The 25,376-nt window shown below is 50.8% G+C and overlaps 1 protein-coding gene across 3 annotated transcripts in view; it reads left to right on the forward strand.

The window, feature by feature from the left end:
- The window catches only part of LOC144731512 (uncharacterized), a 76,101-nt gene extending 54,130 nt beyond the window's left edge, over positions 1-21,971 (forward strand). For 2 of the 3 annotated variants that reach the window (XM_078612619.1, XM_078612621.1), the window contains 13 exons: positions 315-440; positions 1,146-1,263; positions 1,943-2,296; positions 2,515-2,591; positions 3,444-3,625; positions 4,325-4,401; positions 5,295-5,393; positions 6,557-6,811; positions 8,214-8,305; positions 9,410-9,478; positions 11,669-11,716; positions 12,664-12,886; positions 18,577-21,971. In XM_078612619.1, coding sequence (XP_078468745.1) covers positions 315-440; positions 1,146-1,263; positions 1,943-2,296; positions 2,515-2,591; positions 3,444-3,625; positions 4,325-4,401; positions 5,295-5,393; positions 6,557-6,811; positions 8,214-8,305; positions 9,410-9,478; positions 11,669-11,716; positions 12,664-12,886; positions 18,577-19,259 — 2,403 coding nt within the window. In that variant the 3' untranslated portion in view covers positions 19,260-21,971. The remainder of the gene's footprint in view (positions 1-314; positions 441-1,145; positions 1,264-1,942; positions 2,297-2,514; positions 2,592-3,443; positions 3,626-4,324; positions 4,402-5,294; positions 5,394-6,556; positions 6,812-8,213; positions 8,306-9,409; positions 9,479-11,668; positions 11,717-12,663; positions 12,887-18,576) is intronic. The other variant, XM_078612620.1, reaches the window with a different exon arrangement.
- Positions 21,972-25,376: the final 3,405 nt, after the last annotated feature.

Consider the following 25,376-nt stretch of genomic DNA (forward strand, 5'->3'; position numbering starts at 1 on the left):
GTACGTTGAACTTCTTTCGCACCGTACGTAGCCAACCGCGCTAGTCGGACGTGCGGGGGAAGGACAACAAATCTAAACACAAAAAGCAGTTGTCAAGAAATGAGTTCTCACTCTGGGTGATTTAAAAGCGCAGAGCTCCAGTGGCTTCTTAATATCGGAAGGGGGACGAGCGTTCCAGACGTTCCGCAGAAGCGCATCCAAAAGCACGCGGCACGGTGCCCTTGTGGCTTTGTTTGATGGCCTGCTGATAACCGTCACCGCCACTGCTGCCGCTGCGAGGGTGACCGTGGTTTCCCCTCTCTCCCTCTCGGCAGTTCTCCGGGGCGTGCGGCGAGCGGCTCGTGTCGACCTACGCCGAGTTCTGCTCGCGCCACCGCGAGGCGCTTGCCCTGCACAAGGAGCTGCTGGCGCGCGACCGCAAGTTCCAGGCGTTCATACAGGTGCCTGCCGCGGGGGGGCTGGGGGGAGAGGGGGAGGTGGGGGGGAGTGGTGGCGCCACGGTTAGGGATGGAGCTGGGCCGATTACAGACGATTACTGTGACAATGCCACTGACAATGATGGTGGTGGTTATGACGATGCTGACGATGATGCTGAAGATATCAATACCACTGATGAGGATTATGGATGCAAGACCCAAGTTGGAGAGGGGTTGGGGGTGATGGCGCAATGTGACTCGGTGCGTGGCCTGCAAGCCTGGCATGAGTAGTGTCAGTAAGGGGCGATGGTCGCTCTGCAGTCTAGCATAGGGGACCCCCCAGTGGCAGCTGGCAGTGGGCTCTACCGGCCTACATCCATGGGCTCCACTCGCACCCCCCGACCTCTGATTACCTCGGTTGCCTACGTACGGTGCGAAAGAAGTTCAACATGCATACACACATAGTAATAGTTTTTTACCCTTTTATCTGGCAACAAAACTGACACCTTTATACAAGGGATCATGTTTGCATTAACCGCAACACTTGCAGTCAAAATGCAAACAAAAAATACAACTCTGATAATGTATGCACTGTCCTTGAAATTGATTGGTCCACATCCGAGACAGCTATTCTTAGAGCCCAGTCTCACATGGTGTTGGACCCGATGACGCCAAAAGGCGTCTGCGTGCATACACACATACATACTCGACTTTGTTGACTCCCTGTAGAAGCAGAGTCGGAGCCCGGAGGTTTACCGCATGGGGATTCCCGAATGCATCCTTCTGGTGACGCAGAGAATCACCAAGTACCCCGTGCTCATAGAGAGGATCCTGCAGCACACAGAGGGTGAGTGTGCGCCACGCCAGGGAGCGGAACGATTCATCAGTTCCTTCATTCATTTCCTCGCTCATTCACCAACTTAACTCACTCACTTACTGATTTACTTGATCATTCACTTATTCATTCACCCACTCACACGTTATTTCATTTACTCGATTCGCTCATTTGTTTGTGCACTTAATCACTCACACACACTCTCAAGTAATCTACTAAAATTATTCATTCACTCACTCGATCACTCGCGCACGTTTCCACTCACTCATTCATATACTGATTCACTCACTTGGAAGAGAGGTTAACGCTTACGGCTCGCTATTACAAAATCGGCAGATTCCCAGTCAGGGCTGAAGTCATCCCTCAGGTCTATCACCCCCCTGCACACTTCGTGTCCCTCCGTGTCTCCTTGCGTCTCCGCTCGTCGCCGTGCGTCGCCGTGTGAGATCATCGCTTCCTCCGTGTCCCCTTGTGCACCCCCACGTGTGCCCGTGCATCTCTGCGTGTACTCATTGGTTCCCTCACCTCCTCTTGCGTCCGCTCGCGTCCCTGCGCATCCCCGCGCAACTTTCGCGCGTTCCCACCGGTCGCCTTTTTGCCCTCGATTGTCGTCGCCATCCCCTGTGCGTCCGCTGCACGTTCCGACTCGTCGCCTTGCGTCCCCCCGCGTGCCTTCCCCCGCCCCCCGCAGCGCACACGAAGGAGCACGAGGACGTGACGCGGGCGCTGCGGCGCGTGCGCGAGGCCGTCTCGGCGGTGGACGCTCGCGTGTGCGAGCGCTCCCTCGACGCCCGCCTGGCTCACATCGTCGCACGCCTCTGCGACGGGGCCCGCGTCTCCGTGTCCGCCGCCGCTCCGCCTCTGCAACATTCCCCCTCGCAGCAGCAGCAGCAGGCGTCGCCCTCTGTCTCTGGGGGATCGTCGCGACCGCTGGCGGGCGACGATGCGGCGGCGAGCGGCGCCGGGGAGCTGGGGCCCAGGAGCTGGGGGCGGCTCCTGCACGAGGGCGTCGTGGCGCTCAAGAGCGGCGGCGGGCGCATGAAGGGTGAGCACGAGCGCGCCCGCCCTAGCCAACAGCCGATCGTCGTTATGGTCGTCGGTGTCGTCGTTAGAGAGAGGGACCTTGCCCGTGAACTTCTGGCAGTGCGCTAGGATCGGTTTCAGCGAGCCTGACGCGCACTCGCCAGCGTCGTCGTCGTCTTCGTGTATGTATGCTGACCTCCTTCCGTGTGTCGCTTCTCGCGTCCGTGTGTTTTCACGCAGACACGCTGCTGCTGCTTCTCTCGGACTCGCTGGTCTTCCTGCAGGAGAGAGACAACAAATACACGTTCGCCTCGCTGGTACGCACAGACGCACGCACGCGCTCCCCACCTCTGCCTTTGCCCCCTCAGCAGAACACGATGGCTGCCCCCCCCCCTACCTTGCTTCCTGTTCACCTTTTCCTTTTTCCAGTTTTGTTCCAGTCGGGCTCTTAGCCCCCACCCCTGTAAATTACCTACTATACTCACCCAGAAATGTCTGTCCGTCCCGCACGTGACGTCACTCCACATGAGGCCCATCCCCCCTCATTAATATTCATGAGTGGGTGGATGTTTACACTAACGCAGAGGAAGGTCGAGCTGAATTAAATTATTTATTACGCAAAGTCACTTCAAATACGACGTTTCTTTACAGAAAGTGACGGTAAAAAAATAAATCTACGCAGCACAGTGCAGCATCCGTGCGTGACGTCACTGCAAAAGAGGCTCCTCCCCCCTTCTTTAATATTCTTGCCCGCGTGGAAATTTACACTGACGCACAAGAAGGTTGCGCACTCCACATGCCGCACCCCTCCCCTCATTAATAATCCTGAGCGGGTGATGTCACTCCACATGCCGCACCCCGCCCCAATAACCATTAGCGGGTAACGTCACTCCACATGGGGCAACCCTCCCCTCATTAATAATCATGAGCTGAACAATTTTTCTATTGAATATTTCAGATTTACTGCAATATACATCCATCCTTGGACGGGCAAAAAGCTAGTTAAATTATAAAAGTATAACACAAGTAACACACGTGCGTAACGTACGCAAGCAACACACTTAAGACACGCGCGCACGGACCGCACGTAACGCACGTACGTGAGGTACACAAGCAACACGCGTCGAGTAACGCTCGGCACGTACCTCTCACAACGTAAACGCGCGCAGGACCGCAAGCCGGCGGAGGTCCCCCTGCGGGGTTTGTTCGTGCGCGAGATCGCCAACGACGAGCGCGGCCTCTTCCTCCTCTACGACTCGGAGCAGGGCCCTCACATGTACGAGGTGCGCCTGGCATCGCGCGACGCACGCGACTCCTGGAGGGAGCGCATCCGCCAAGCTGCCGCCGAGCGGTACGTGCGCGTGTGCGTCCGTGAGCGGCACGTGAGTGTGCTCGTCCGTGTCTGCACACGTGTGTGTGTGTGGTAGTGTGGGGGGGGGGGGGGTGTAGGGGGCTGTAGTGTAGCGGTTAGCGCGGCGCTGCACTACGAACCTTAGGACCCGAGTTCGATTTCTGATCACGGCCCAAATATTTTTACCATTATCTAAACCGGTCCTGGGTCTCCCATTGGTCGACTCGGCCTTAAATGAGCACCTGGTAGAGTGTGTCAACATCACCACTGGGAAGACAAAGGCAGTGGGTTTTGGTGTTGGCCACCTACCCCCTCGTGTGCCATGCCGGCCTTCATCACGAACAGCACTTGCCCCAAACAGCCTGATAAGGATACAGAGGGATCTTTGTTCATGTCTTGTGCACCTGTGTGCGCACACTCAGAGCACCTTGTCCCAAACGGCCTGTGCAATGCTACATGGGGGATCTTTGTCTGTGTGAGTAGGGGGGAAGTGTCGGGAAGGATTCGATCCAATTGCCACGATTTGCTTCAACACTCAGTTCTCATGATCCTCCTTGTGCTCTATAGCCTGTATCGTCCCGTCTCATCTGTTCCGTCTCGCTGGTTGCGTATTTGTTCGTTCCATCGTCCTATCGAACATGTGAGCGCGTAACGGGAGTGTGCCCACGCGTGTGGCTTCTCGCGCTTGTGCGTCCCCAGGTGCCAGGAGCCGAGGATGCACAGAGCGAGCGTCAAGGAGACGTCAGCTCCTTCCAGGCAGGCGGCTCCAGAAAGAGGTGTGAACCGTCGTGCGAGCGTTCGACGGGAGCGGTGGCGCTGCGGTTAGCGTTACGCTGCGCTGCGAAACCGGCGAACCCACGATTGTCTAAACCGGTTCTGTGCCTCCCCAGAGGTCAACTCAGCCTTTAATGAGTACCTGGTGCGGTGTGTAAACATCCCCACTGGGGAGACAAAGGCGGCCGGGCGTGGTGCTGGCCACCCACCCCCTCGTGTGCCATGATGGGCCTTCATAGGCACTGCTACTTGGTTTACTGCACTTGCCCCAAGTCTGTTGAAGGCGATACGGGGGATCTTTGTCTTGTAGCAGTGAAAACCTACAGCCGGCAACGTCATCTTTGCTGCACTAATCGGGGAATACCTTTGTCCTGGCAAGCCGCGTGTCTCTCACGTTTAGCCACTCGCGTCACTGCAAGCTCCTGCCCAGACTGTCCACGGCACCGGGCGGTGACATTCTGGCCTCCTGCTGGATACAGAGCGGTCACATTTGCAAACGTGATTTGTAACTTTGATCGTTATCTGTGCGGTGTCAATAGTTCAATTAACGTGCCATTTTGTTGAGGGACTACTGCTGTGTGGTGTTATTTTGCTGCCTTGCCCAAGCTTGATCAATCAGACTTAATAATTAAGCAATAGAATTTTATTTTATTATAAAAATAAAATAAATAAATACTTTTTTTTTTCCCTACGTGACTTTACCGAAAGAACCAAAGAGTATGGATTCCTGCAGTCACGAAAGCTTCAAATCAAGAATGTATTATTTATTTAGCAGCTTTATTCCCTTTTCTCTATTTTGGTCTTTTGTATTGTTTGGTGTTGTGACTCGCTGACCCGCCCATAGTGGACATCTGTGAAAAAGAGCTTCACCTGATTGTATTTGTGCCGCGTGCAGCTGAGCAAGTGGGTGGCCAGGATGACTGGGCCGAAGCCTGCGCGGAGCCCCAGGTCCCGACTCGCATCAGGGCCATGATCGACGAAGCCATTCGGCACGGTACAGCGAGCGCGGCATCCCACGCTTCACTTGTTAGGCGCTCTGTCCGTACACAGATCTCATATTTTATATTTATAGAGCGCCGTAGCCTGTCCATACGTCCTTCCTTGTTGAACGTCGCCTAGCGTCGCCGTTTGTTTCCTTCCTCTTGGTCTTTTCAAAAAGAATGTTCAGCTCATTCCCCCTCACTACCGCCTGCCCAATCACTTCCTTTAACTCATTCCCTCTCACCACCACCACCTCCCCAATCACCTCATTTAACTCATTCCCTCTCATCACCACCACCTGCCCAATCACATCCTTAAGCTCATTTCCTCCCACAACCACCACTTGCCCAATCCAGATATTCTTCCTCTTGCTCAATCACATCTCTTTTCTACTCTCCTCCAAATCCGCATTTTAATCTTCCCGAAATCCTACGAAGGCAGAATAATGAATCTCTCAAACACAGCCCTGGTGCCATTTGCGTATCGCCTCCGTCGTGTGTCCTTCACAAGTTTGAAGCTGCGCCAAAGAATTGAGAAAAATCACGGCCACGGGACGTTTCTGAATGCGACGACAGTGCCCGGTGACCTCTACCGGCGGCACTGGGGCATGACTGCTCGACCTGCGGGTTCACGCTGAAATGCTCACCCTTGACCTACTCTGGATTACTCTTTGTTTCTTTCGGTAAAGTCACGTAGAAAGAAAATAAACTAAATTAACTTATTTTCTTTCTACGTGACTTTAATTTATTTTCTTTATACGTGACGCAGTCACGAAAGCTCCAAATCAAGTTTCTACTCTGGATTCTAAAACCCTAATGACGAACGAACATACTGAACGCATCAATAGTCGTGTGAGAATGACGGGCGCCTGGCTATGCAACTGCGACTGGGCCTGGCAGAGGGCAGGAAGCGACGGCAAGGTGAGCCAGCACCAACGGCTTGATGCGCCATGAGTGAGCGGCGCCTCCCACAGGCACCACGAGGAGCTTCCTCTGATAATGTGAGTGGGGGGGGGGGGGTACGCATCCAGCAGTAGATTCACAACAAAATGGCGGTCCGTGTCCACAAGGTGGCCCTGCCAGACCTTCCACAGCCTCGCCGCCGCCAATGACCTCCCCCCCACCCCGACCTTCTCTCCTGCATCCCCCCCCCCATCCCCCGCCGTGCTGTGCACAGCCGAATCTCTGGAGGGCCTCGTGTCGGCATACCAGGCGATGGGCCTGTGCTCCGGGGGAGCGGTTGCGCGGCAGGGCAGCACGGTCAGCTGTTGCGCCGCGCCGGGACGAACCTGCAAGGGGGCGGCGGCTGCCGCCGGCATCATCGGCCGCAGCCACGACGGCGTGGGGCGCGACGGCTCGGAGACGCACGCGGCGCCGCACCGTGCCAACTCGCTGGCGGCGCTGGAGAGCGGCGGCCTGCTCACCACCGCCGGTGAGCGACGGGGGAGGGGAGATGCGGGTTTGGCAGGGGTAGGGAACGCACGACACGGCGGCTGGGCGCGCCGGGGGTGTACTCGGCACAGGGTGGTCATGGCGTGGCCGTTATTCCGCACATTGCGAGCAGCATGTGAGTGGCGTGCGATCGAACGTCGACAACGATACCATCGGCAGTGACCGTGACATGGAAGGTAATGTGATTGAAATTAACGGTAATGTGCGGAGCTTGGCGAGATGTTAAATACCTCGCTTGGTATACAGGAGGTCGTGGGTTCAATCCTGAACTTGATGCCTGTATATTTGGAGTTTGCGTGTTCTCTCTGTGGCCACGTGGATGTTCTCCACGTCCTCCGGTTTGCCCTCTACATTGAAAATCAACATCACGTGTTTAGAGTATCTGGCTGCAACACATTTCCACACAATAAGCCACTTCCTTGAGCTATCATTTGTGGCCAGGTCGCTTCTGAAAAAGAGCTATATAGTTCAGTGGGCCTTACTTGGTGAAATAAAACTACTTTAGTTTCGTTTTAGTTAAATTTTGGAATAACATTGAAAAACAGAAAGAGGAACACGTGGATTCGACAACACGCGCTGGTTTGATGGCATCTATCAAACTGTTGGGAAAAGTAAATTGGGCTTAGGCAAGACACTTTGCCGGACGAGGTTAATGGCCTTTGGTAAATGATTACAATGGAGTGGCAGCCAAGGAATGGAATGGGTTCAAGATAACTTGCAGAGACGGGATTAAGTCAGTTGGTGTGCAGGTTCTGGGTGGAGTGTCACATCGTACGATCGTGAGGTTCGGTAGTGGTTTGGGGGGGAGGCCTTCATCCAGCAGTGGATCAATCATGGCTGGTTAATGTTGATGATTATGATGATGGGGAGGAGTGGAGCATTGACTACAACTGCTGTTTGTGTTTAGTTTGTTGTCCTTCCCCCCGCTCCTCCGATTAGCGCGGTTAGCTACGTACGGTGCGAAAGAAGTTCAACGTGCACACGTGCATTCTGTTTTGACGAGTCGATCGGCATGAACGCCACTCATTCTCTTCTGCTGTCGCCATTGTCTGAAAACCTCTGCGCAGTCAGCTCCCTGCCCCTGTTCAAGTCCAGGCTCAGGCTCAACGCCTTCCTTTCATTTGTTTCCTTCCTCCCAGCCTAATGACCGATTTTGTCGTCAACACAAATATGCCCACCGTTTCCGCGCAGCGGTTTGCGGTGGTGTCTTCAGATACCAAATGATTCTCGTGAAATCTCGAAAGCCGAGCGGGTTTTGAGCCGAGTTAATATTTGGATGGGAGACTCGGGGAAACTAAACAAAACTATTTTTATTTTGTATATACGTACATAGAAGGCTATACGTGTACAGGTGGTGATCTTGGTTTTGTGTGTGCCATCAGGCTTGGAGACCAAAGGGATTCTGACGCGTTCAGATTCCTCGCTGCTGTCGCACTTCAGCAAGGAGTGGAGGCATCTGCCAGACATGCAGAAGGTACCGGGTCTCGCCGTGCATGGGAGAGGAACTGGCAGCGTGCGTGCAACAGACGCGTAATAGTTAGTGTTATTATTATTATCACGAGTAAGTGAACCCGTTGCTCTGCAGTTGGAAAAGAAGAAATAGCTGTCTTGTTTAATCATCATCTGGAATAATAAAATACCCAAGATATTTTGTATTGGAATGGTTTTCATTTTAATTTTGTAGGATTTCAAGAATATTCTGCCAAAAGAATGGCTTTAATAAGAGCACAAATGTAACAGTTAAGAGCAATTTAAATGAACCGCGTCACCCTTCTGCGTTCGTCACTCACACCCCATCAGTGACGATTATCTGAACCGGTCTTGAGCCTTCCCCTAGGTCGACTCAGATGCAAATGAGTACTCAGTGCGATGTTGAAACAAATCATCGCGAGGAGTAAGACAGGCATACGCGGCCGGGCGTGGTCCTGGCCACCCAGTCCCTTGGGTGCCATGCCGGCCTTCATTAGGTGCTCGCTAACAGCACTTGCCCCAACAGTCTGTTAAGGCTATAGGGGGGATCTTTGTCTTTGCATGATCGGACAGCATGTCTTGTGGGCACTGCGCAAGGAACCTGCCGAGTTTTATTCTCAGCCACAGCTTACATCTGTGTCAAGTGCTTTCTAAAAGCTATCCTGGGCCTCCCCAAGGTTGCCTCAGCCGTAAATTAGTACCTAAGCATCCGCACTGGAGAGACAAAGGCAGTTGGGTGGAGTACTGGCCACAACACTCTCTCAATCTGGCCTTAACAGGGGCTCACTAGCAGCACTTGCTTTAACAGTCTGTATGTCTATATGGGGGTTCTTTGTCTTTCTGTGCGTGTGTGTTTGCGTGTTGTATCAGTGCGTGTGTGTGTGTGTGCGTGTGTTGTATCTGTGTGAGTGTGTTGGTGGGATTGGCAGCTGTGGCCTGGAAATTTGAGGTGCACATGGCCCATGGCCCAAATCCTATTATTTCCCACTCACATCACCAGCGCGAAATCGGTACCGTACATGTACCTCCCCTAGGTTGACTCAGCCATATCTGAGGGTGGGTCCTTTCTCTCTGCCCCTCTGCGCCCTTGATTACCCCTCTTCTCCAGTGCGCTTCGTGTCCGGCCAGCACGGGGCGTCCAATCACAATCACGTCGTTCGGGAAAACCCAAGGAGCGGTTCGTGCAATGTTTTTTTATTATTTGACGAAGTTTTATTTTCCACTGTCATTTCTGTTTGCTTCTTTGTTGTAAATGTAACACGTCGGCTTTCGCGACCAATCCTATTGATAGTCAAGGTTTTTTTGTTGTTTTCCGTTAGATCGCGTAAATGTTGTGGATTTACTCTCCGACACACCGTTTTGTTCACGTGACCAAAAAAGCATTTTGTTATTCATTGCTGTACTTGCTTTCATGTTATCGCATTTTGTCATTTAGGTGACGCAGGTCACTCTTGCAATTGAGGCTCATCCTTGTCCCTCGAATTCTCACCTGGTCTGAGTCACACAAAACTTGAGATGTGATCGAGGCTCGTGGAGCCAGATGGAGGCGGCGTGAAGCGGCAATACCGGAGCCAAACAAAATCGCTCGCTCTCACGTCGTGGACTCACGCTGTGCCCTCCCCGCCCGCTGTGCCCTCCTCGCCCGCTGAATCGGTTCCAAGCATGCGGCGTTTTACTGCCGATCTCCCTTGTTCTCTCTCATCCGGTGCCTAAACAATGGCTTCCTCGACGCTAATTTCCCCACTCATCCGTCTTTATTCGAGAGAATGGTGGAGACAGGTTATTTATTTGTCCAGGAAAGTCTCACTGAGCTTCAAGAAATATATGATTTTTTTTTCTGGAGGGTCGTGCGCTGGGGATGTTTGGCCAGGTTCGTTTAATGGTTTGGGGGAGGAAACGGAAGAACCCCAGGGAAAACCCGCACGCACGAGAGGGTGACGCCTAAAACATTTGCATGGACAGGATTCGAGAATCCATTGCCGTATTGGCATTTCCCGGTCACCTCGCAGCCGAAACCTACAACACCCAGTGGCGAGATGTTAACTACCTCGCTTGGTATGCAGGAGGTCGTGGGTTCGATCCTGACCCTGACGGCTGTATATTTGGAGTTTGCATGTCTCTCTCTCCCCGTGGTTGCGTGAAATTTTCTCTGGGCCCTGCAATTTTTCCCTCCACTTTTAGAATCAGCGTGCATTGAGAGTATTTGGCTGCTATAAATTGCCACACGATAAGCCACTTCGTTTGTGGCCAGGTCGCAAATTAACTGGCTCGGCTTTCAAGATCTGATGAGATTAATTTGGCATCTTAAGATGCAACCACATCGCAAACCGCTGCACAGAAACGGTGAGCGTAATTATTTTGACGAGAGAATCGGGCATTAGGCTTGGAAGAAGGCGAAACAAGGAAAGGAAGGCCTTAAACCTGAGCCTGGACTTAAACAGAGGCAGGGAGCCAACTGCGCAGAGGTTTTCAGACGATGGCGAGAGCAGAACAGATTGAGTGGCTTTCACGCCAAGCAGAATGTGTGTGTGTATGTTGAACGTCTTTCGCACCGTACGTAGCCAACCATGCTCATCGGAGGTGCGGGGGAAGGACAACAAACTAAACACTAAAAATAATTTCTCGAGAAATGAGTTTTCAATCTGGATTTAAAAGTGAAAAGCTCCAGCGGCTTCCACATGTTGGAAGGAAGAGCGTTCCAGACGGCCGCAGAAGCGCATCTGAAAGTGCGCGATGCGGTGATCGTCTTCGTTCGATGGTTAGCCAAAAGCAGCTGCTGTGAGGTTGACTGGAGTTCGCTTGAAAGTGTTTTATGCGCCTTGGCAAGATCAGTAAGGTGTTGTGGTTCGTGTCGAGCGCTTTGTGCGTGATGTGTAGGAGTGTTGTAAACGGTATTGGCAGAACGCGACTTCCCAAAGGCTCACGACCCCATTTCAGCGAGTTGCAATTCCCACCGTCACTTTGTTAATGAAAAAAAAGATAGTAACCAATAGATTTTCAAAAATATATATAATTGGTTCTGCCTTCAGGATAATAATAATGATGATAGAAGTGATGAGGTACATTTGCACTCGCCTGCAGCAGAACGCTTGCGCGTGTGTGTGCGCGCGTGTGCGCGTGTGTGCGTGCGTGTGTGCGTCTTGGGCCTCCCCTTGGCCGACTCAGCCTCAAATAAGTACCTGGTGCGGTGTGCAAAAACTTTGCCACCGGGGAGACAAAGACGGTCGGGCGTGGTGCTGGCCAACCACCCCGTCCTGTGCCGTGCGGGCCTTCATCGGTGCTACTTGCCAACTGCACTTACCCCAACAGTCTGCTAAGGCTACACGGGGGATCTTTTCCTTTGTCTTTGCGTGTCACTGTGTTCCAGGTGGTTGGGAAGGCACAGAATCTGACACGTCTGCTCTGCAGCATCAAGGTGTGAAGCTATGTGCTGATTGTGTTCTGTGCACTCACCTGTTAATTAGCACCCTCGTTTGTAAGAAGACGAAAAAAACGTGGCTCCTTCCACTATTTGCGGGTTTAAATTAATAAATAAGTGGCTCGGATCCCGTTCTGTACGTCGGCGCACACAATGCAAAAACGTTGTCTAGTTCCGTTAGCCCAGTGGGCGTTGGAGACCATATGATTAAACCGGCGGCGGCATTTGTTTCAACAAGCAAACAGTGAACCGGCTTCAACATTCACGGGCTCATCAGCAGGTGCATGCCTTTGCGTGCCTTGCCAACCTTAATAGCTGGCAAGGCAGGTAACAGCGGGCAAAGCCTACGTGTTAAACTTAATAGCTGCTTGCCCAATAGCACTCACTCGAACAGTCTTTGCAGGCTAATCGGGGATCTTTGCTTCATTGTGTGCGCTTGCTTGTGTGCGATTGTGTCAACATCGCCACGGCGACAAAGGCGGCCACCCACCCTCTCGTGTGCTGTGCCGACCTTCATAGGTGCTCGCTAACAGCACTTGCTCCAACAGTCTGTTAAAGCTATACGGGGGATCTTTGTTTTGTGTGTTTTGGAGCGGGGGCGCAGCCGTGAGTGCAATGCACTAGAAACCTGGCGACCCGATTTCAATTCCTGCTCACGACCAACACCCGTGACGATGATGTGAACCAGTCCTGGGCCTCCCCCAGGTTGACTCGGCCTTAAATGAATACCTGGTGCGGAGTGTAAACATCACCACTGGGGAGACAAAGGCAGCCGGGCATGGTGTTGGCCACCCACACCCTCGTGTGCCGTGCCAGCCTTCATAGGCGCTGCTCGCTAACAGCACTTGCTCCACCAGTCTGTTCAAAGGCTATATGGGGTAATCTTTGTCTTTTTGTGTGCGTGTCTGCAAATGCATTCCCGCCCGTGCCCGCCCATCGCTCAGTCGGCACTCTTCCCCCCGAACTCGTCGCCATCGGAGGGACCCGATTCCACATCCTCGAGCCGCTCCTCCGTCACAGAGTCCAGCTCTACCGTGGGGACCAATCGCTCGGAGTCGAGCTCCGCGCTGGGGACGAGCGTTGTCAGCGACTCCTCCTCCTCCGCGGCAGGAACCGCCATGACGCCCGACGCAGAGCAACCGCTGATCCACACCTCGGCGCTCGCCGGTGCGTTTGCCGTGGGCGTGCGGTGTCGAGACCTCCGACGATCGAGCCGGACGCCATTGTGCCCAAAGCCGTTGGTGCCACCACCTCGCCTTGCTAACACTTTGTACCCTCTTCCAGATCTCGCAGCTGCTGCACAGTAGACACAAAACCTCCCAGGTTCTGCCCGATCAGTATCCCACCATCTGCTCTTAGGTCTTCGACTTGATCGCCAGACTCGTGGAGACCGTCTACCAATGCCTGTTCTCGGTATCAGAATCAGAATATGTATTTATATTTCGATTTAAAGCTTTCGTGACTGCAGGGATTCATCTTCTTGGTTCTTTCGGTAAAGTCACGTAGAAGGGAAGTAATAAAATAATAAAAATAAAACATAATAAAACAATTCTCACGACGTTTCGGCCACAACGCAAGCAGCCGTCCTCAGGCGAAGAATGAGAACATTATCAAGCTAGGAGCTTATGTAGGTGTAGCGAGGAGGAGCGCCTTAACAAAAGAATGTGCATATGAAGAGGAATTTAGCATACCAATGGGCAATGAGTAGGAGGTGGGCGGAGGGGTTTCAAAGTCCCATTATGCCCATGCATTATGCAGGATAAACAGCACCACGGGGGGGCGCAAGGAACAACGTTAATAAAGGAAAGGAATGTTAATGATATGTAGCTGCATTTACCCAACAACCACGTAGAAAACCAAAGTAAAAACTACATAAAAAACTAAAATATAAACTGATACTTACTATACTCTACAATAAGCTGAGTTGCTAACAACAAATAATAACTTACAATTCTACGTCGTAAGAAGTATATAATATACTTCCATCTAAACTTTATTCTCTTAGCATATACAGTACTATATACTGCCATAGATAAACCCAACATTAAATTATGTACTGTATTGCTGTAAACCACCCTATACTTTATACATTTTAATATAACACTATGTATTATTCAACTCACCCTAATGTGTATCGAAATGGTTGATTACGTCCTTCCAATGATTGCTAAGCCTGAATCCATCTTCTCGGTTAAAATTGTCTCTGTGTTTGTATATGTGGATCGCCTCATGAACGAATCTCTCATGATAGCCAGATGGCTTGCAGAGAACCTCCGTCTTGGAGAAGTCAATGTCATGTGAGCCCACTGAGTTGTAACAGTGGTCTGCCACGGCTGAGGTGTTTGTCCTACCGTGTTTTAGATCAGCTTTATGTTCACGAATGCGGTCTGAGACGTGTCGTTTGGTTTCCCCAATGTAGCTGCTACCACAGAGGCAACTTAGTTTGTAGACGCCAGGGTACTGTATGTCTGGAATCACATCTTTTACAGACGGTACCAGATCACGGATTTTATGTACTGTGTTGAATCGGACCTGGATCTTGTGTTTAATCAGGATTTTGGAGATCTTTTTTGTGACCCCAGCAATGTAGGGTAAGGTGATGGTCTTGAAAGGCTCCTCAACAGGATCTTTCTTGATGGTTGGAGTGATGGCTTTGCGGATTGTGTAGTCGGAGTAACCATTAGCCTTAAGAGCTTGGCGTACGTGTTTGAGTTCACTGGAAATGTGTTCATGGTCGGAGATGCATTGGGCTCTATGATATAGAGTCTTGATGAGGGAATTCTTCTGGGATGGATGGTGGTGGGAATCCGGTTTTAGATAAGCATCCGTGTGGGTGGCTTTCCTGTAGACAGAGTGGCTCATTGAACCATCAGGTCTCCTTTTGATTAGGACATCCAAAAAGGGTAGCTTGCCATCATTTTCGACTTCCATGGTGAATCTGATGGCTGGGTGTATGGAATTGATGTGGTCGAGAAATTGGTCTAGAGCAGGCCGGCCATGTGGCCAGATGACAAAAGTGTCGTCTACGTACCTCTTCCATAAGGTCGGGCGTAGAGTGGCAGTCTGGATGGCGTCCGTCTCAAATTTCTCCATGAAGATGTTGGCTACAACCGGAGATAGGGGGGAGCCCATTGGGGTGCCCTCAATTTGCTTGTAGAAGGTTCCATTCCAGGTGAAGTATGTATTGGTTAAGCAGTGTCTCACCAGGGGGGGTACCCCAGCATTTAGTCCTTGATGAACCAAGTCTTCAATGATTGCGATGGTGTCAGGCACAGGCACCTTGGTGAACAAGGAAACCACATCAAAACTGACAAGCAGGTCGTCTGGGGACAGGGCAATCCCCTTGATTGTCGATACCAGGTCAGTAGAGTTTAGTACTGCAGAGGTGGTTTTTCCAGTGAAAGGCCGTAGGATTTCGGACAAAAAACGAGCCAGTTTGTAAGTGGGGGAGTTGATAGTAGAGACAATGGGACGAAGAGGTGTATCTTCTTTATGTATCTTTGGCAAGCCGTACAATCTTGGTGGCCTAGCTGCAGAAGGTTTCAACGAGAACTGTTTGGTCTGATCAATTAATGCGGTTGAAGCAGAAATAGAATACAACAACAAAATTCAAGAACTACTCAACGATGGCAGCTATACAAAAATAAAAAGAGACCCCACCAACAGCCTCGTCTCCAAAACCAACAACATCATTTCTGCTTCAACCGCATTAATTGATCAGACCAAACAGTTCTCGTTGAAACCTTCTGCAGCTAGGCCACCAAGATTGTACGGCTTGCCAAAGATACATAAAGAAGATACACATCTTCGTCCCATTGTCTCTACTATCAACTCCCCCACTTACAAACTGGCTCGTTTTTTGTCCGAAATCCTACGGCCTTTCACTGGAAAAACCACCTCTGCAGTACTAAACTCTACTGACCTGGTATCGACAATCAAGGGGATTGCCCTGTCCCCAGACGACCTGCTTGTCAGTTTTGATGTGGTTTCCTTGTTCACCAAGGTGCCTGTGCCTGACACCATCGCAATCATTGAAGACTTGGTTCATCAAGGACTAAATGCTGGGGTACCCCCCCTGGTGAGACACTGCTTAACCAATACATACTTCACCTGGAATGGAACCTTCTACAAGCAAATTGAGGGCACCCCAATGGGCTCCCCCCTATCTCCGGTTGTAGCCAACATCTTCATGGAGAAATTTGAGACGGACGCCATCCAGACTGCCACTCTACGCCCGACCTTATGGAAGAGGTACGTAGACGACACTTTTGTCATCTGGCCACATGGCCGGCCTGCTCTAGACCAATTTCTCGACCACATCAATTCCATACACCCAGCCATCAGATTCACCATGGAAGTCGAAAATGATGGCAAGCTACCCTTTTTGGATGTCCTAATCAAAAGGAGACCTGATGGTTCAATGAGCCACTCTGTCTACAGGAAAGCCACCCACACGGATGCTTATCTAAAACCGGATTCCCACCACCATCCATCCCAGAAGAATTCCCTCATCAAGACTCTATATCATAGAGCCCAATGCATCTCCGACCATGAACACATTTCCAGTGAACTCAAACACGTACGCCAAGCTCTTAAGGCTAATGGTTACTCCGACTACACAATCCGCAAAGCCATCACTCCAACCATCAAGAAAGATCCTGTTGAGGAGCCTTTCAAGACCATCACCTTACCCTACATTGCTGGGGTCACAAAAAAGATCTCCAAAATCCTGATTAAACACAAGATCCAGGTCCGATTCAACACAGTACATAAAATCCGTGATCTGGTACCGTCTGTAAAAGATGTGATTCCAGACATACAGTACCCTGGCGTCTACAAACTAAGTTGCCTCTGTGGTAGCAGCTACATTGGGGAAACCAAACGACACGTCTCAGACCGCATTCGTGAACATAAAGCTGATCTAAAACACGGTAGGACAAACACCTCAGCCGTGGCAGACCACTGTTACAACTCAGTGGGCTCACATGACATTGACTTCTCCAAGACGGAGGTTCTCTGCAAGCCATCTGGCTATCATGAGAGATTCGTTCATGAGGCGATCCACATATACAAACACAGAGACAATTTTAACCGAGAAGATGGATTCAGGCTTAGCAATCATTGGAAGGACGTAATAAACCATTTCGATACACATTAGGGTGAGTTGAATAATACATAGTGTTATATTAAAATGTATAAAGTATAGGGTGGTTTACAGCAATACAGTACATAATTTAATGTTGGGTTTATCTATGGCAGTATATAGTACTGTATATGCTAAGAGAATAAAGTTTAGATGGAAGTATATTATATACTTCTTACGACGTAGAATTGTAAGTTATTATTTGTTGTTAGCAACTCAGCTTATTGTAGAGTATAGTAAGTATCAGTTTATATTTTAGTTTTTTATGTAGTTTTTACTTTGGTTTTCTACGTGGTTGTTGGGTAAATGCAGCTACATATCATTAACATTCCTTTCCTTTATTAACGTTGTTCCTTGCGCCCCCCCGTGGTGCTGTTTATCCTGCATAATGCATGGGCATAATGGGACTTTGAAACCCCTCCGCCCACCTCCTACTCATTGCCCATTGGTATGCTAAATTCCTCTTCATATGCACATTCTTTTGTTAAGGCGCTCCTCCTCGCTACACCTACATAAGCTCCTAGCTTGATAATGTTCTCATTCTTCGCCTGAGGACGGCTGCTTGCGTTGTGGCCGAAACGTCGTGAGAATTGTTTTATTATGTTTTATTTTTATTATTTTATTACTTCCCTTCTACGTGACTTTACCGAAAGAACCAAGAATATGTATTTATACTGGAGGAATCCGATGAGCTATAAAGCTCTTTTTTACTGATGTCCAGTCGAACCGGCATCCCCCATCCTGCATGCTCGTCCCTGCCAGCCTAAGCGTAGCTACAACACCGACCTGCATTGTTTCTCCTGTCTCGCCACGAAATTCCGAGGATTCGTCTCAGACACCTGGGCTCAAATGCCAACAACGTATTTTTAAGCCATTCCCGTTCCGATGACGTTCGTGTACATCATCAGTTTTTCTTCCGATTCCATTCTGATGATGTACGTGTATGTTATTGGAACGGAACCAGAAGAAAAACTAAAATAAAATAACTTTGTCGGTACCAAGGCTTCCACATGGCCATGCGGGAGGGCGTGTGGCACAGTTTGGGGCCAGCTAGCATAACGTGTGGTCGTGTTGCTACAGTTCTCTGCGTTGAGTGGAATGTCTTTAAAAACAACGGCACTATGCCTCTCTAAATAAAATTAACGCTGAACCACTTGTGCCTTCTGAGATTCAGTGGTGAACGGGACAACCCACCCTGCAAACTTGTCGACATCTTGGAATGCGAAAGAGTTAAGCTGCTTTGTATTCAGCTCTGTGATCCATACAGTAATAGAGACAGTACTCTCAACTCAAATGCCCCTTTCTTTCTTTACACTCAGGCTTCTCTTCTCTTGCAGATGATGAGAGGAGGGGAAATTCGGGACCACCACTCGGGGTCCAAGCTTAGAGTGGACTCCAAACATTACAAGATTAGGTGTTTTTTTTTACTTTTGCTTGGAATAGGATTGTGGGCGTCCCAAATCATCATTATGTACCGAGGCCCCAAATGTATCTCGACAAGCCCTCGATTACCATATACATGTATATACTGTGCATAACACAATTGATTCACACGCTCATTATTTAAAGCGTGTATCAGAAACGTAACAGTTGCTCTCATGCGACAAATCGACTCACCGTGAAGATGCCGTGAATGGTAAACTTTGCAGGACCTTGTCTGAATGTACGATAATTAATTATTATTTTTGTTCCATCAACACTTTCCTTCTCTCAGAGGCCGAGTGGGGGCGCACGCGGGCAGCCGGCGGGCATCCCTCGACGACCTCCGACCCCGCCGAGGGCCCAGGCACCACGTGGTGGAAATCCAGAGGCCTGGGCAGGCGGGGCAGCCTCGGCACGACGTCCTCCTCATCCCTCTCCTCCTCGTCATCCTCCACCTCCTCGCTGTCCTCCCGCTCGTCATCCGCGGTCGCCGGGATTGGATTAGGTGCGGGGCCGGCCCCGGTTAGGGCAGCGGCGACGTCGGGGCAGCAGCAGCAGGAGGAGGCGAGCGACGAGAAGTCCCAGCAGCGCCGCCTGGTCGGGGCCGGTATCCTCAACCGCTGGCGGGGCCAATCCTTGCCCGGCCGAGACGCCGACTGCCACCCCCGCAGGCAGGGCCGGGGGCAAGGCCGCGGGAGCAGGGCCGGGGACGGAGGGCGGCGATACACTCTCCCGCCGGCACCCCCACCCGAGCACCGCTCTGCTCCGCTCGTTCATGCGGGAGGAGGAGGAGAGGCGGGGCAGGGCGAGGCCCACGGAGGAGAAGGAAGCGCGATCGCGGGGACACTTTGCGGCGTGAGTTGGCGGCAGCCCCCCCTCCTCCCCCATGCCCCCCCACCCCCCACCTTGATCTCGCTCGCTCAGCTGCTTTGTCGATTTTCCATCTTCTCTCATTCCTCGCAATTTGTTCGTTAAGGTTTGGGGGTGGGGGGAGACGAGCGCGTGGGGCGCGGGCGCCAAATATGGCATGGACGGCGGCTCCGTGCCTTTCGTGGACTAGAGGGGGGGCACTTTTTTTTCGAAGTCTGTAAGGTCTCGCTCGCGTACGTGGGGGTGGGGTGGTCGATGCCGGACGGTTGTTGTGGTCGTATTTGCTGGGTTTCCTTAAATCGATTGTGCAAGGTCTCCCGCGATACGAATCGCCACCACCTCCTCCCGAGATGACGCCATGCGGAGATGGTCCGAATCCGATGCTCCGCGCGATCCACCGTCTTGTCGCGCACGTTTACGCGTTGTAAAGTTTGCTTCGTTGAGTTTTGTTATTTCTGTTTTGCCAGTTGCAGCATCTGCACGCGTTACAAGTGTGGGACTGGCGGTTCCTTGAATTGTGGTTGTTGTTGTTGCTCGAAGTTGGGGGTCCTAAGTGACTTGTGATGTTTCACCAGACCAGCACAAAAGCGCGTTAGATATGTTTATAATAATTAATTTGATTTATACTTTTATAATGTGTGTCTATATGCATGTTCTACATATACATACACTTATACAGCATATGCAGCATAAGCATTAAAATGTAATATATATGTGTACCATTTGTTGTGTTGAATGCGCCATGCTTCAAACACTATAGCTCTTATAATGCTGCATGTTAAGTGAAAAATAAAATATATCTGTGTATAGCACACGATCGTGCATTGTCTCTACGTGGATTATATAGTGTACACAGAGTATATACTTACGGGTGAACACGCATACATACCTGAATCTATAATTACACTGCCATCGGCATCATGGGCCAATTTGTATCTACTGCTGGATGAAGGCCTCCTCACTTGTGGCCTGCGATGCCACAATCCCTCATCTCACCGCTGTGCACGGAGCGGTGCCCCCATCGCTGCTTCTCCTTGGTGGATACAAATGAAAAAATTAAACAAAATTTGAAAAGTGAGCAAAGATACGTACTCGGAATAGTGCTGAGAGACGTTCTGAGGGATATCATCATCAGGGACACAGCGATGAAGGCCGATTGGAACACGACGAAGGCCCATTGGAAATTACTAACACGATGATCAAGGCCCATTGTAACACAACGATGAAGGCCCATTGGAACATGGCGATCACGATGATGAAGGCCGATTGTGCCAACCAGAGTTGTCCACGTACCACTGCGTTGCAGAAGGCCTCCTGCAACGCTACGCCGGTTGTCGCAAGAGATCTCTTGAACCCGCGAGTCCCTCGGAGAGCCGACAGAAGATCACAGTTTTGACTGTCGATATATCCAAAGCTAAATTCTCACAGCCTTGATCAATCAGCTGCTAGATGAAAGTCTCCCCCCATGCCATCTCAGTCTAGTTTTTACCGCCATTCGCCACGCCAGTGAGTGTGGTTTGGTGAAAGGAGGCCCAGGAGTGGTCGAGGTGAAATGACTCGATTGGCGAACCACTCGGAGCTTCTTTTATTCAGACACAGGAACAACGCTCGGCCCGAGCTTCGTGCTCGGGCCTAGCGTTCGTCCCTTCCCTCGAACGTACGCCCCCCCTCGTGCTCTCCCCATTTATATCTCTCTCGAGCCCCCTTTCTCGAATCTTCCCTCACTCTTTTCCCCCCAGCCAATCCCTGCCCTTCTCCTCTAACGGTTCCCAACCGCCGTCTCGTCTCTGGGCCCCGCCTATTCTCGTTCAAAACCTTTTCCTCCAATCACTTTGAAAGCCCCGCCTCCCGACCAATCACAGTGGAGGCCTCTTTCCGTCAATCTGAGACCTTGGCCTACTTTTAAATAACCGTTTGGCTGCACATTGCCTCGGGGTGAGTGCTTGTTAATACTCTTTGGTTATTTCGGTAAAAAAAAAGGTGTCAGTTTTGTTGCCAGATAAAAGGGTAAAAAACATATCATATTTTTTACTGGCAAATGAGGTTCTAATGGTATTTCGGTTAAGTCACGTAGGTAGAAAAATAATAGATCACGACGTTTCGATCGTAACACAAGCAATCGTCGTCAGTGGTTGTCCCACCTGATGACGATTGCTTGTGTTGCGACCGAAAGAACCAAAGTGTATGATTCCTGCAGTCACGAAAGCTTCAAATCAAGATTGCTTGTTAATAATCGGTCATTACAGAGGTGTCCGTTCACCAATGATATCAGCCAGTCTGGGAATCGAACTCAAGTCGCCAGGTACTTGGCATAGCCGCGTCGTCCCCCCGTACATGTGATACAGACGATTGTGAGCGTGAGCGGGTGGCTGACGTGTATTCTGATGTTGTTCTAGAAGGGCCAGACAGCTGAAGTTTGGCACAAATATCGATTCTAGGAAAAATACTAAAAACGAAAGTGTTCTAAATTATTTCGATTTAAAGCTTTCGTGACTGCAGGGATTCATCTTCTTGGTTCTTTCGGTAAAGTCATGTAGAAGAAGATGTTCGAAATTAGTTTCCTCCAAAGATTACATCCCCAGAGGTTTCACTCTTAGGGCCAGGGTCAGCCTAGAAGTCAACATGTATTCCTATGTTGTGCTTTCACACTTCCAAATATTTGGCCTCTCACGGAGTGTGATGCTGAAGCCAACAGAAAGCGTACAGAGCCTGCTTGCGGCTAACCAACACTCCACATCGCCAGAATGAGTTGTCGCTGTACCGTCGTCATTAATGTTCTATCGTGATGCTTGTTAAATAAAAAAATGCCTCGCTGAGTGTAAGGGGCCGTCTATAAATGACGTCACGCGATTTTGGACGATTTTGACCCCCCCCGCACCCTTCGTCACACGGCGTCACAAAAAGTCAGACCTCCCTCAAATATGACGTCACAAAGCTCTGCCCCCCCCCCCCCCAAAAAGTAGAATGTGTTGTCTATATTTAATTAAAGTTGCGCATTTTGATGTGACGTCACATTTCTCAACCCCCACCCCCCATCGTCACAAATGTCTGACCCCCCCTCCCCCCAGGTGCGTGACGTCATTTATGAACGGCCCCTAAAGAGACTAGTTATTCAAGAGGGACCTGCCAAGTGTTCGCGGTAGGGGGTGACGGCACGCACGACGATTGCTTCGTATATTCCAGCAGAGTACTTTGCGGGTAACTTTTCAAATTTGGTGCCATGTAGCGAGTGATCGACGCGCGAGTCTCCGTATTAAATCGGTGTTCTTCGTAGCAAGTCCCGCGGGACACTGTCGGCCCCTGATGGCCTTTAGTGGAGCCCCTGACACTACACAAAAGATGTGAAAACACTCCCCCCCATCATCATAATCATCGTGCTGCTGCTGTCAACCCCCCAATGGTTTCAAATGTGCGGCGCTGCCTTCACACCGACGATGTCTTGTTGTCGGTGAAGGTGGCCTCGCACTCAAAGTGAGTGACGAACACTGCTGTGTGTGGAAGAATGGGGGCGCTCAAAGCACAGGGCATTAACCATCACCACCTGTATTTTAAACTGTCAACTATACTCAACTATTTGTTTTTTTTACCAGCTTAGGCTCACTGAGCTATATATAGCTCTTTTTCAGAAGTGACCTGGCCACAAATGATAGCCCAACGAAGTGGTTGATTGTGTGGAAATGTATAGCGGCTAAATAAAGAATCTAAATGTATAGCGGCTAAATAAAGAATCTAAATGTATAGCGGCTAAATATAGAATCTAAATGTATATCGGCCAAATCTAGAATCTAAATGTATGCTCGCGGTGTAATGGAGGATCTTAATTTGAACAAAACACCTTAACGCATTCATCAATAGCACTGTGCGTTTGCCCTTAAAAAACGTATATAAAAGGCGACGTTTCGGGCAACGGCCCTTCAATCATCAGAAGCAGGAAGAGAACGTGGTGGTGGTGGGGGTTGGGGGAGCAGGGAGAGATCGTGGTGGTGGTGGTGGTGCTGATGCTGCTGGTGGCGGTGGGTGGAAGGGGGGGTTTAGGGGAGCAGGCAGCGAGTGACAGGGGAATTGCCCCACGTGTCAGGTTGCCGGTACACTTGTGACACTTGTGAGGATATCGGGTGACCGCGCGCGCGTGTAAAGGTCACGTGCCACCGTCCCCCACCCCCGTGTCCCGCACGGCCGCGTGCTCCTCTCCTGCACCCCCCTCCCTCCCACCCCCACCAGCCCACCGCCCGCCCCCCTCCACCCCCACCCCCTCCTACACCCCCGCCCCCTCCTACACCACCCCCACGGGCGCCGCTCACGATCCCCCCAAGCCCCACCCCTCCATCCCCACTCCGGCACCCCCAGCCCACCGCCCCCCTATCTCCCCAGCACCGCCCCCCCCAAACCCACCCCTCGCCCCGCCCACAGGCGACGCGATGAATGGTCAGAAGGCAGCAGCCACGCGGGGAGCCTGCACTTGCCCAAGTTCTGCGGTCCTCTATATACGTGAAGGTGCCATCGGGCCAATCGTGAGTGTTCGTATGTGGATGGAAACCGAAGCGCCCAACTCCATTGGCGTACATGTAACCATCGTCTTTAGCACCCACAACCACGGTCTATCCACTGCTGGATGAAGGCCTTCCCAAGGTCGTTGTCATCACTCAAGGTCACGCGACGGAACAATCCACCCAGCTGATTTCGTCGCTCCGTCTCCGCAGTCGACGTGGTCTTTGGTGTGTTCTTGTCAACTACTGCTTGATAACACATTCCTGCGGAGGGAGCTGGTAGGAACGTTGGGTTCGGTCAATGGCCAGGGTCAACGGCGGCGTGGTGTATTCCGCAAATGTTCCCGACTGTGAGGGCGGGCACAAGCCGGCGTGAGTAGGTTGAACGTTGAGTTTTATAAGGGCACCACGGGGTGACCAGCCCATCCCCACCCAGCAACCCACCCTCCCCACCCAGCCCCTCCCCACCCTCTCCACCCAGCCCCTCCCCACCCTCCCCACCCAGCCCCTCCCCACCCTCCCCTCCCCACCCAGCCCCGCCCTCCCCACCCAGCCCCTCCCTGCACGACGGACGGACGGACACAATAATCCCCTGTGGGCTGGTGGAACCAGTGGGTTCCTACCAGTAACATCTGCAATATGTTTGCTAAACAATGTAAGGTGTTCATGGGATGCGCACAACTGGAAAACAGAAGATAATGTGTGTACCTATGGCAGTTGTTTAAGGCCTGAATACAAAAAATGAACCTCGTGTCTGTTACCTACTGTGACGTATGTATCGTGCACATGGACATTGGCAAAGGAAAGGAACCACAAGCTGAAACGTTGTTTATTGTTAGGGAGGTCCATGTTTATAACTATAACTCAGAAGAACACGTGGATTAGGAGAGCATATGCAAGTTTCTAGACATTTTTGACTGTTAAGAAAATGAATTGGCCTTAGACAGAACACGTGACTCGCAATAATTGTGAGCGGTGGTCGCGACTAATGATGAGTGGCAGCTAAAGGAGGGAAAGACACCCGAGAGGGAGAGAGGTCGAGACGGCGAGATATAATTTCGGGCGGTCCCCGACTTACGAACGGGTTCCGTTACCGTGACTCGTTCTTAGGTCAAACGGTTCGTAAGTCGGAACACAAGAATGTACTGTCTTTAAATGCACACACGGTCAGTGTTACGGTGCAACAAAAATGGGAAGCATTGTTAAACTCAAAAATAAGAAGACATATTGCACATGTTTAGATTTGCAAAGCAAAATCGCTCCACGATTCTGTTCCCAAGTGTGAGTTCACGTTCGCAAGTCGGATGGTTACAAATTAATCCCTTGTGGAAGGAAGCTCCTTGATAAGTGTGGATGTTCGTAAGTCGGGTGTTCGTAGGTCGGGGATTACATGTAGTCATCATAATTCTTCAAGGTTTGGGGAGTTCTTCATCCAGCAGTGGATAGATGATGGCCGATTGTGTTGATGGTGGCGGTAAGATGATAATGGTCGTAGTTAATGTCGCGTAATTAGTGAGAGGTTAAACTCGACGTGTTCGTCAATAACATCGTGGCCTGAAAAGGAAAACAAAAACAAGCTTCTTGAGAGATTAACTAATCCTCCTGCAATGATAGTTGGGCCCAGACATGGATCATCACTAAGTGGATTATGCTTGTGTTGCTATCGAAACGTCGTGATTTATTAGTATTTTTTTCTATCTACATGACTTTAACGAAATAACCAAAGAGTATGGAT

This window comes from Lampetra planeri, chromosome 39, assembly GCF_965212315.1.
Source record: "Lampetra planeri chromosome 39, kcLamPlan1.2.h2, whole genome shotgun sequence".
Classification (NCBI taxonomy): Eukaryota; Metazoa; Chordata; class Hyperoartia; order Petromyzontiformes; family Petromyzontidae; genus Lampetra; species Lampetra planeri.